Raw genomic sequence first — 12,180 nt, 5'->3', positions numbered from 1 at the left:
AGCCCTAAACTGAACAAAGGTTCATGCTTTTTGCTGGATACGGCTGAGACGCTCCAGTCTCCTTTATCCCTGAATTGGGTTAAGTGGGTTTGTGAATGTTCTGCATGCAGCACACATCTAACACTCCCCAGACTCCTACATTGCTGCTAGGAAAGCCTCAGGCCTCCATGAGCTTGAAATCAATTATGGGGTTTATAAGGGCAGCTGGACGTAAACAATTCAGGAAAATTGCTCCTTCACATTTCATAGTTTGTAGTACTAGTGTGTTGTACCGTGTTAGCCATTACGAATGGAGTGTAAAGCCAAGCAAAATGACACCTTTTATTGGCTAACTAAAAAGATTACAATATGCAAGCTTTCGAGGCAACTCAGGCCCCTTCTTACATCTTGCCTGAAGAAAGGGCCTGAGTTACCTTGAAAGCTTACATTTCATAGTTTATATTTATCTGTGCATCAGCCTAATGCCAGGAATGTCAAGTTAAATAAAGTTTTATGTTTTTATATACCTGAATTCCAATTAACAGGCTCACAGGGCTGTGCACATTTACAGATGTATATATATCCGACACCCATTCTTCTAATATGAAAATGATGATGATTTTTTCTTTTTTCTTTAGAGTAGTGATTTTTTTTATATTTAAAGCTAAGCTTACGGATGCTATAGATGATATAAAACATAAAAAATACTTTAATACTTCTTTGAAGTTCATACTCAAAACTTTATGCCACAACTTATAAAGTACATCTACTGTAGATAGATAGATAGATAGATAGATAGATAGATAGATAGATAGATAGATAGATAGATAGATAGATAGATAGATAGATAGATACTTTATTAATCCCAATGGGAAATTCACAAGATAGATAGATAGATAGATAGATAGATAGATAGATAGATAGATAGATAGATAGATAGATAGATAGATAGACAGATAGACAGATAGATAGATAGATAGATAGATAGATAGATAGATAGATAGATAGATAGATAGATAGATAGATAGATAGATAGATAGATGGATGGATGGATGGATGGATGGATGGATGGATGGATGGATAGATAGATAGATAGATAGATAGATAGATAGATAGATAGATAGATAGATAGATAGATAGATAGATAGATAGATAACAACAACAACAGATAGATAACAACAACAACAACATTTATTTATATAGCACATTTTCATACAAAAAGTAGCTCAAAGTGCTTTACATAATGAAGAAAAGAAAAATAAAAGACAAAATAAGAAATTAAAATAAGACAACATTAGTTAACATAGAAAGGAGTAAGGTCCGATGGCCAGGATGGACAGAAAAAACAAAAAAAAAAAACTCCAGAAAGCTGGAGAAAAAAATAAAATCTGTAGGGGTTCCAGGCCACGAGACCGCCCAGTCCCCTCTGGGCATTCTAATTAACATAAATGAAATAGTCCTCTTTGTAGTTGGGGTTCTCACAGAGTCACTTGATGCTGATGGTCATACAGACTTCTGGCTTTTAATCCATCCATCATTGTTGGAACATCACGGTGCTTTGGGTAGCCACCACCAAAAGGACACCGGAAAAGGAAACAGAAGAGAGAGTAGGGGTTAGTACAGATTTTAGAGCCACCATGAATAGTTATTATAATGAATTGGATATACAGAGTATCAGGATTTAAATTACAGTGAAGTTATGAGAAGGCCATGTTAAAATAATGTGTTTTCAGCAGTTTTTTTAAAGTGCTCCACTGTATTAGCCTGGCGAATTCCTACTGGCAGGCTATTCCAGATGTTAGGTTCATAACAGCAGAAGGCCGCCTCGCCACTTCTTTTAAGTTTTGCTCTCGGAATTCTAAGGAGACACTCAGTTGAGGATCTGAGGTTACGATTTGGAATATAAGACATCAGACATTCCGATATATAAGATGAGGCGAGATTATTTAAGGCTTTATAAACCATGAGCAGAATTTTAAAGTCAATCCTGAATGACACAGGTAACCAGTGTAGATAAGTGTAGACCAGATAGGAAGTGTTCCCTCAATATGCCTGACCTTGTCCCTCCATGCCAGTGAACCTTTGCATAACTCAACACTTGACTTTGGACTTAATACTCCAAAGCAACTTACAAGCCCTTAAATCTTTTCTTGGAGTTGTTTTAGGTGTAAGTATTGGGACAAACAACATTGGTCAAAGATCACCCAAGATTCTAAGCCTCAGAGCTCCCTGCATGTCCTCATCTATCTTTAAAGTGGTTGACTGTGTTCTGCTTGATCAATTCAATAAGATAATAGTTTGTCCTCAGCTACTTTTTCTTGTTCATCTTTTACTAACCAGATATCTTTCTGGTCTGGTGCTCCTTTAGAATGTCTGCTTTTACTGCCCCCTTGTTGTGCTCCTCAGTCTGAGTGTCTTTGGACAAAAAGGAGCAAGTTTTCTGATTAATGATATAGCTGAAAGTTGGCAGACACAACAGCCCTGAAAGAACAGCAATTGATATCATGTGCTCTCTGCTTACGCAATTAAATTTATTCATATTGTCTTTTTAGATGCTTTCATGTGCAAATTTTAAACTTTTTCTTTCCATGTACCAAGAATTTGTAACAGCTTTTGTAGATAAAATAGGTGCAACAATCTAAAAGTGCTATATTTACAGTAAAGTTTGGTTTAATTGAGTGACATAAAGTAAAACTTGCTATGAATTAACATAAAGTGAAATCTTGAAAGTAGTAAACGTCAAGAACATGTTTAAAACATAATTGCAAATTAAAAGTAAATTTAAATGAATTTCTATTAATGTTAGGATAGTATTCTGGTGGGTGCTAGTCCCTGCAATCGAGGTGATCATAAAGGGTTGAGGACTAACTACATACTCCATTTAATGAAGACAAAATAAGAAAAACATTCAGACAAAATGACTGATGTCTCACATCTGGGCCAGCTTAACCTTGCAGTGTCCTGTAACTTGAGCTTAGTCAGCAAATAATTCTCTCCACTTGGGACCCACTTCTGAACAATATGCACTTATGTAATTATTTCTTCACTTATTTATTTCATAGCAGTAGAGTGTTGTACTGTGTATTGTATTGTATTGTGAATTTCCCATTGGGATTAATAAAGTATCTATCTATCTATCTATCTATCTATCTATCTATCTATCTATCTATCTATCTATCTATCTATCTATCTATCTATCTATCTATCTAATCTACTGTGTTAGCCATAGATTGATACAGGAGAAAGTAGGGTGAAATGACACCTTTTATTGGCTAACTAAATAGATTACAAATGCAAGCTTTTGAGGCAGCTAAGGCCCCCTAAAAGGTGTCATTCCATCCTACTTTCTTATTTATTTCAGTGACATTGCATGCAACATGAAACGCACAGTAAAATTAAAAGTGTCAACTTCATCCATCAAAGTTTAGAGGGTAGGATCTAATGAGAGCTGTCTTATGATTGGTGAATTGTCACTGAAGAGCTGCGACTGTGGGCATCTATGGAAGATATTAGTGCAGGAAAAGTTTCCAGAATTACTGCATGAACCAGCTATGTTCATTTGAGATGTTCTGAATTCATCATTGGGAGTTTGCATCTCAAGTGCCTGCTGTAAATATGGCTCTAGGTTGTCAAAGATTTATGTCTGCTTTACTCTACTTTAGAGCCCACTATCTCAATTTTGACGGGTGAAAATCAGAGTTTTTCATTTCATTGTGCATTTCATGTTGAATGCAGCACCACTGAGCTAACTAAATGAAGTAATAAATAAATACATGAAAAAGTCAACCACATACATATTTCATGAAACTTTTAACTATTTATGCTCACATATCACTCTGTATGTATGTATTTATTTATTGTCATATTTTACATGTATTTATTTCTCAAATATTCCTCCATGTGTTTCAAGCCTCAGTGCCTCACTCTTTACTTCTGCCAGAGTCATGTGACAAACCTATCCACCAATTGGATCTAAACTGTTCTGCCATAGCTTTGTGCTAGTGATATGCCTAGGGTTACAGTAGTGTTTGCTGTAAAAAGACACTGTACAGAATAAATATTTATGTACACTTCAAAATTATTGCAAATTAAAGATGTTTCGGATTTCCGTTGAGCTTGAGCATTTTGGAGTAGCAGGCTTAAACACCTTTAAACATTTTTAGTTAAGTCACAGTAAACAATGAACTTCCTCAGGTCTTGGTGTCCATAATTCTACATTTTAACTAAATGTTTTATCTCTTGTTCAAAATAATATAAGATGAATTACCCAAATTTTGTTCTTTTTTTACTTCCAGATTCCTCACCCACAGAAAGTTCTAATATGAATAACTCCAGTCTCCTGGGTACAGGCTCTTTGTGTGCCATTTGTGGGGACCGCGCAACAGGGAAGCATTATGGTGCCTCCAGTTGTGATGGGTGCAAGGGCTTCTTTCGAAGGAGTGTCAGAAAAAACCACATGTACTCCTGCAGGTGAGCATAAGGGAGCTCTTACACTGTCACTTAAAACTGAGGGCTGCACGGTGACAGGGTGGTCTCACAGTTACAGAGGTCTCAGTTCAAATCTTACCAACATAAAAAAAAAACACCAAAGGTGTGCATATCCTCAACTAGGATAAGGTGGTCACAATGGAGGGTGGTTGGCATTGCCGACTTTCTTGGTACTGAAATTTTCTGTGGAGACAACACACTTATGTGCATGATGGTGTAACTTAGTGTTTCTTCATGTGGAAAATATGTAGCATGTCTCAAATTTAACAGACATACTGCACCACTAATGTGAAGAAGAGACAAAAACAAAATTGATTTTGCCAATGTGGTATGGGTTACATACTTTACACAACTGCAGAAAAGAACACAGATAAACACAGAACAAGGCTTAAGGGGATAGAATTTCTTACTTTCCACCCAAAAACAAAGCTTTAACCCCCCAAAACTGAGTTTTATGTTTCACAATTCCAAAATCATTTGAGAAATTAATTTTAGCGTTTAGCGTTTCACAAACCTGTATATGAATCAAAACTTCATGTTTCATTCATAACTGGCTAAGCATTATTTCAATTAACTAAAACTGATTAAAATGACTTACGCTCAACAATGTACCAGATCCTGCACATCAAATGGGAGCTTGTATGTTAAGTGAATTTTACAAGTATAATTAATGACTTTGCAGCTGCAAAAGCTTGAAAGTGGAATCTGTAGAACTTACTTGAGTTAGGTAGGGCCTGTTATTTATTATATTTGCTTTATATGAATTTGTTTGTTCATAATTGTTACAAAATATGCACTTAAAATCTTTTGCATCCCGGGTCCTCTCTGTGTGGAGTTTGCATGTTCTCCCCGTGTAGGTTTTCTCCGGGTGCTCCGGTTTCCTCCCACTGTCCAAAGACATGCAGGTTAGGTGCATTAGCGATTCTAAATTGGCCCCAGTGTGTGCTTGGTGTGTGGGTATGTGTGTGTGTGCCATGTGGTGGGCTGGCGCCCTGCCCGGGGTTTGTATCCTGCCTTGCGCCCTGTGTTGGCTGGGATTGGCTCCAGCAGACTCCCGTGACCCTGTGTTAGGATATAGCGGGTTGGATAATGGATGGATGGGTATAAAAATACACAAAGTATTTGCAAATTTTTTGTATTTGGCTTACTAGAAAGATTACAATATGCAAGCTTTCGAGGCAACTCAGGCCCCTTCTTCAGGCAAGATGTAATCATCTTGCCTGAAGAAGGGGCCTGAGTTGCCTCGAAAGCTTGCATATTGTAATCTTTCTAGTTAGCCAATAAAAGGTGTCATTTTGCTTGGCTTTTCTCTACATTCATAATGGCTAACACGGTACAGCACCCTAGTACTACTTGTATTTGGCTTGAAATGGTACAAAATACACATTTATAAAGTTATCCATCCATCCATTTTCCAACCCGCTGAATCCGAACACAGGGTCACGGGGGTCTGCTGGAGCCAATCCCAGCCAACACAGGGCACAAGGCAGGAAGCAATCCAGGGCAGGGTGCCAACCCACCGCAGTTATAAAGTTATGTTAGTTACAATTTAGTTAAATGGTTATGAGGCTGAAATGCGGCCCATCAGGACAGTGCTGTTCTGGGTCCCTGACAAGCATAATGCACCCATGGGTGGGAGTGCTTTGAGATGGACTTGTGCCGAATCCAGCTTTGGTTATTGCCCGCCTGTGACCCTGAATTTGATTAGGAGAGTTTAAAATAAGAGGGCTGGATCGATGATTTAGTACTCTTATAGTTCTCCAGCCAGTGTATTATCATTTGCAAGTCACTTCGGACAAGAATGTTTTTTTCATAAATACAGTATATTCCATTATAAATACACCGACATTTAATTATCTTGGAAAGTTACATTGTAACAGTTGATGTCAAAAAAAGGGCATTTACAACACTCCTACCCAGATGCCAAATGAAGTCAACATATATAAAAATATGTGCCCACTTTAAAGTACAGTACAAAAGGTGCCCTCTCATCTAACCTCCTCTGCCTCCCTTTCTCTTTCTTTGTAGTTTTTAAACTTGATAATTGATTAGCCAAGGAATGGTGCAACAGGGACACTATGATGGCGGGTAATCTTAACCCTAGCCCTAGTCATTGACTTTGTGAAGTTTGTATTCCCCCTCTGAGTTTGTCTGAGAGCACTCCATATATATATATATATATTCACGGCATTCGTAGTCTGTGTCACAATCTGATTGTATGGGTGGTTACCTACCAGGTAACGCTTGTGGTTGGCCAGCAATCTGCTAACATCCGCCACCAAACAAACCACACGCCGTGGCACAACGTTAGGGGCATCGCCTCTGACGCTGATGTCTGAAGTTCGATTCCCGAGAGGGAGTGCAGTGGAGTGTGTACACCTGATGAGCCCAGAATGAGGGCGAAACACGTGTCGCGTACTCTTTGCATTTATTTGACAGTAAACTATTTCAACCATATATATATATGTATGTATTGAGTTATGTAGTATGTGAGTGTGTTAAAGGGTTAGGCATTCCTGAACACTGCTGTTTAATATCCTGGGCAATGCTACAAGTTATCATCTAAGTCCAAAACTCTGTCTTTATTTCTTATTTGCTCCTATCTAATTTCTTTTTGGGGAATCAGGTACATTAAAAGGGCTAATTTTCTTTTCTCTTTTGTGTCCTTGCTGAACTCTGTCTTTCTACCATTACCCAACTTTCTTGGTAACAGGGTTGCCCATCCCAGTAACTGAACAGAAACCTCCAAATGTTCATCATGACTGTTCTGCCCAAAGGTGAATTCAGGGCTCTCCCTAATTCCATTTTTCTGTGACAGTCATCCTCATATTTCGATATGAGACTCTTTCTTTAAAAAACTTTTCCTATTTTCTTCTTGTTAGCCTTTATGTAGTTAATGAATGGCTGACCCACCATACATCCACAAAAGAAAAAATAAATAAATAACATTTTTTTGACTACGTCTTTGTTAATTGATTTTGCAGCAATAACAGATAGAAAAGATTCACAGTTTTGACCTTTGCTTATTTTGTGACTTACGTTTACACTCCCGATCTCTATTTAAAAACCATCCCTGCCTTTTCCCTCTTAATGTATTACTTCAGTGTTTCCTGGGCCTGAAAGTGAAAGTAAAGTTTCATTTAGGTAGTTTCAACGGCTCGGTTTTAACTGAAATGTCACCAATCCGCAATAATTTCAGACACAGACTGTAGATTTTTCCTTGATGCCGGCCCTAACTGTATTTTGTCTAAAAAGCTGCAAGCCGTCAAAGACTGTATGCTCAGCTAAATGCATTTGCTGCTCCTGTAAGAAGTGAAATGAACACTTCTAGTAATTTAGGAAGAAATACATTTCTGTGTTGGCTGTTCTTTAGAATATTTCTTTACTGACTTTAGATTATTGTATACAGTGGTGTGAAAAACTATTTGCCCTCTTCCTGATTTCTTATTCTTTTGCATGTTTGTCACACAAAATGTTTCTGATCATCAAACACATTTAACCATTAGTCAAATATAACACAAGTAAACACAAAATGCAGTTTTTAAATGATGGTGTTTATTATTTAGGGAGAAAAAAAATCCAAACCTACATGGCCCTGTGTGAAAAAGTAATTGTTAAAAAATAACCTAACTGTGGTGTATCACACCTGAGTTCAATTTCCGTAGCCACCCCCAGGCCTGATTACTGCCACACCTGTTTCAATCAAGAAATCACTTAAATTGGAGCTGCCTGACACAGAGAAGTAGACCAAAAGCACCTCAAAAGCTAGACATCATGCCAAGATCCAAAGAAATTCAGGAACAAATGAGAACAGAAGTAATTGAGATCTATCAGTCTGGTAAAGGTTATAAAGCCATTTCTAAAGCTTTGGGACTCCAGCGAACCACAGTGAGAGCCATTATCCACAAATGGCAAAAACATGGAACAGTGGTGAACCTTCCAAGGAGTGGCCAGCCGACCAAAATTACCCCAAGAGCGCAGAGACGACTCATCCGAGAGGTCACAAAAGACCCCAGGACAACGTCTAAAGAACTGCAGGCCTCACTTGCCTCAATTAAGGTCAGTGTTCACGACTCCACCATAAGAAAGAGACTGGGCAAAAACGGCCTGCATGGCAGATTTCCAAGACGCAAACCACTGTTAAGCAAAAAGAACATTAGGGCTCGTCTCAATTTTGCTAAGAAACATCTCAATGATTGCCAAGACTTTTGGGAAAATACCTTGTGGACTGATGAGTCAAAAGTTGAACTTTTTGGAAGGCAAATGTCCCGTTACATCTGGCGTAAAAGGAACACAGCATTTCAGAGAAAGAACATCATACCAACAGTAAAATATGGTGGTGGTAGTGTGATGGTCTGGGGTTGTTTTGCTGCTTCAGGACCTGGAAGGCTTGCTGTGATAGATGGAACCATGAATTCTATTGTCTACCAAAAAATCCTGAAGGAGAATGTCCGGCCATCTGTTCGTCAACTCAAGCTGAAGCGATCTTGGGTGCTGCAACAGGACAATGACCCAAAACACACTAGCAAATCAACCTGTGAATGGCTGAAGAAAAACAAAATGAAGACTTTGGAGTGGCCTAGTCAAAGTCCTGACCTGAATCCAATTGAGATGCTATGGCATGACCTTAAAAAGGCGGTTCATGCTAGAAAACCCTCAAATAAAGCTGAATTACAACAATTTTGCAAAGATGAGTGGGCCAAAATTCCTCCAGAGCGCTGTAAAAGACTCATTGCAAGTTATCGCAAACGCTTGATTGCAGTTATTGCTGCTAAGGGTGGTCCAACCAGTTATTAGGTTCAGGGGGCAATTACTTTTTCACACAGGGCCATGTAGGTTTGGATTTTTTTTTCTCCCTAAATAATAAAAACCACCATTTACAAACTGCATTTTGTGTTTACTTGTGTTATATTTGACTAATGGTTAAATGTGTTTGATGATCAGAAACATTTTGTGTGACAAACATGCAAAAGAATAAGAAATCAGGAAGGGGGCAAATAGTTTTTCACACCACTGTATATAAAAAGTCGATAAGGTGTACTAGTCCTTTAAGCCATCTGTCTACACTAATCCATTGCTGAACACTCTTAACACAGTTCAGCCTGAGTCTATCCCAGCAGCAATGAGTACATAGCACAAACCAAACCTGGATGGTGTGACAATCCTTTGAAGAACACAGATAGCATGAATTTAGACAATTTTACCTAAGATGAAGATCGTTTGTGTTGTGGGAGAAAAAACACAATAACTTAAAGAAAAATCCCAAGCAGAATTGAAAAGAGTATGCAATCCCCCTGGAGGGATAATAACTGGGCTTGGATTTAAAACAATGAACGATTAGGGAGTTGTGCTAACTAACCACTGTCCTGCCCAATTTTAATAAAAAACTTGATTGCATTTTTTAAAACCCTGCCAGTAAAATGACATGCAGCCTGAGAGTTTTGTTTTTCTTTAACAAATCAGTGTCAGTAATATATTTGCCTCTTGAATTTAAATACATTTTAATAAAGACATGAATTACACCCTCTATTAGTTCACTTGCTGTTTCCTAGGTAAATTATTAATTTTTTCTCCCCCTTTTGACATTATTTTACTGTAGAACTATTTATATGTGTTGATATTACTTTATTAAGTTTATTTCTTAGGTCCTTAGTAGATTTTTGGTTAATGGTTCTATTTACTTATTATTTTCATTTTTGAAAATTGTTACTTTTCAGAAAAAAATTATTTTACACATGAATCAACATGTCTGCATGGACATAACTAAACTGTTTGCGGCACTGGTGCTGGTTGATAGACATTTGACATGACGTTGCATTGTGTGTGGTGCCTTTACAAAAAGATAATAATATAAAATAGGATTTCACATTATTCAGTATCCAAAACATTTGGATTAAAAAATAAAGGGTTATGTGATATATTTTGATTAGAGAAAGGCAATTTACTTACTGTCAACTTTGGCTCCTTTTTTTACTTAATGATTTTTTGATTCACATCTTACTTTTGCTTGTTATTAAAGTGAAAATTCTTTTGTTAATTCCATTGGTCCATTAACTCCCTGTCTGAGATATTTCTTTCCAACATTTCACCCTGGATTTTTCTACCCACAACCTATAATAGCAATATGGTGATGGTGGATCGGCCACCACGCTAAACAGGCAGGGAATTAGCTTGAGTAGATAGGGCCTGAAAACAACAGGTTTATTGTTATCTACTTTATTAATACTTTTAGTTTCTCTCTCTGTTCACCCTTACCTTGTTTATATTATTGTTACAAAAATTTATGAATTATTTTGTTTAACTTTGGCCTCTCTGTTTTATTCTGGGTTGAGAGATATCATGAGAGCACCCCATGTCTTCCACAATATTCATATCAGATTTCATATATTGGGGCTTGTTATCTGATACCACATACAGTATTTTGGTATGCCATAACTACCATAGGCTGTTTATTGTATGTGGATGGGATGGTGTAGTCTTAAATGTTTGGTGCAATAACTCTCAATGACAAGGATATCAAAGTTATTCCAAGCAAAAAGATCTGTTGCTTAAACGTACTGGGCCCAGTCAGGGATCTGAAGGCCTAGCCTTGAAGTTTGAGGGATGGCGTCCTTGGACATCCAAAGCCAAAGCATGAGGTGACAATATCTCAATTTACTCTTCCCCACAAGAAGGGCTCTAGATGCATAAAAGGGCCAGGCTTACTGAGCTTTATTAGTTTTTTTATGCATGTCTGTTCCTTTGAAAATGGTAGTTAAGCTGCTGTTGTTTCTCTAGTTGTTCTGACACTCTATTATTGTTATACTGTATATACTTATGTAGTGAGACATTTATCTCCAGTTATTATTGTGAAAACAGAATAGTTTACCAGGAGATGAAAATGTGTGGCTAAATACAAGGTCAAATCCAGAACATTCAGAAAGAGTAAGCAAACAAGACACAAAGGCCAACCAGAGAATCGAAAGTCAAGGGCACAAAGGGAATTCAGAAACCAAAATGAAACCTACTACTTGGGCTACTTGTTTAAAACCTAACTACTCTGAAGTCTTTTATTTGTTTATCCAACTGTGGGGTGCTAAAATACATAAATGCTGCCATCTTTGTACTGTCACTACCTCTGATGCAAGGAGAGCGATAATGTCACGTCACGGGACTAGTCCTCCTGGTCACATAAGCAAAAAAAAAATGGCCAAACAAAATCAAAATTAAACTATGTAAAAACATTTTAAAATAAATTAAAATTTCCATAATAAAATTTCTTCATTCTGGAAAAAACAAAATAACGCAAAAATGCACATAGAAGCATGTGCCGTTACAGAAATATATATTGTTTTTTTTTTCTTTTTCAAAACCCTATTTGTGAAATACTATATAAAATGAGTGATGCTTCAGTAAAGGTTAAGGCTAGGATTAGATTTCTGTGTAAATATTTTTAAGAGTCCTTGAAACAGCAATGTAATCTAAGGGATTTTTTCTCAATGTTTTAGGTTTAATCGACAATGTATTGTGGACAAAGACAAGAGAAACCAGTGTCGGTACTGTCGACTGAAGAAATGCTTTCGGGCCGGCATGAAAAAAGAAGGTAAGCATCATGTCTTACTAGCAAAGCTGAAATATCTGGTGTTACCCAGGAGGAAAATAAAGGTTTTTTTTTTTTAAATTGTTTGAGAAAAATATAATTAAAAAAACCCCCACAATTTTAAAAATAAAAGT

General features: G+C 37.2%; 1 protein-coding gene across 4 annotated transcripts in view; it reads left to right on the top strand.

Annotated features, from left to right (window-relative positions):
• hnf4a (hepatocyte nuclear factor 4, alpha) overlaps nucleotides 1-12,180 on the top strand; it is a 173,927-nt gene that overhangs the window by 111,373 nt on the left and 50,374 nt on the right. For all 4 annotated transcript variants that reach the window (XM_051932577.1, XM_028812058.2, XM_028812057.2 and 1 more), the window contains exons 2-3: nucleotides 4,275-4,449; nucleotides 11,955-12,049. In XM_051932577.1, coding sequence (XP_051788537.1) covers nucleotides 4,275-4,449; nucleotides 11,955-12,049 — 270 coding nt within the window. The remainder of the gene's footprint in view (nucleotides 1-4,274; nucleotides 4,450-11,954; nucleotides 12,050-12,180) is intronic.

This window comes from Erpetoichthys calabaricus, chromosome 10, assembly GCF_900747795.2.
Source record: "Erpetoichthys calabaricus chromosome 10, fErpCal1.3, whole genome shotgun sequence".
Taxonomy (NCBI): domain Eukaryota; kingdom Metazoa; phylum Chordata; class Cladistia; order Polypteriformes; family Polypteridae; genus Erpetoichthys; species Erpetoichthys calabaricus.
This window is presented reverse-complemented; position numbering and strand designations above follow the sequence as displayed.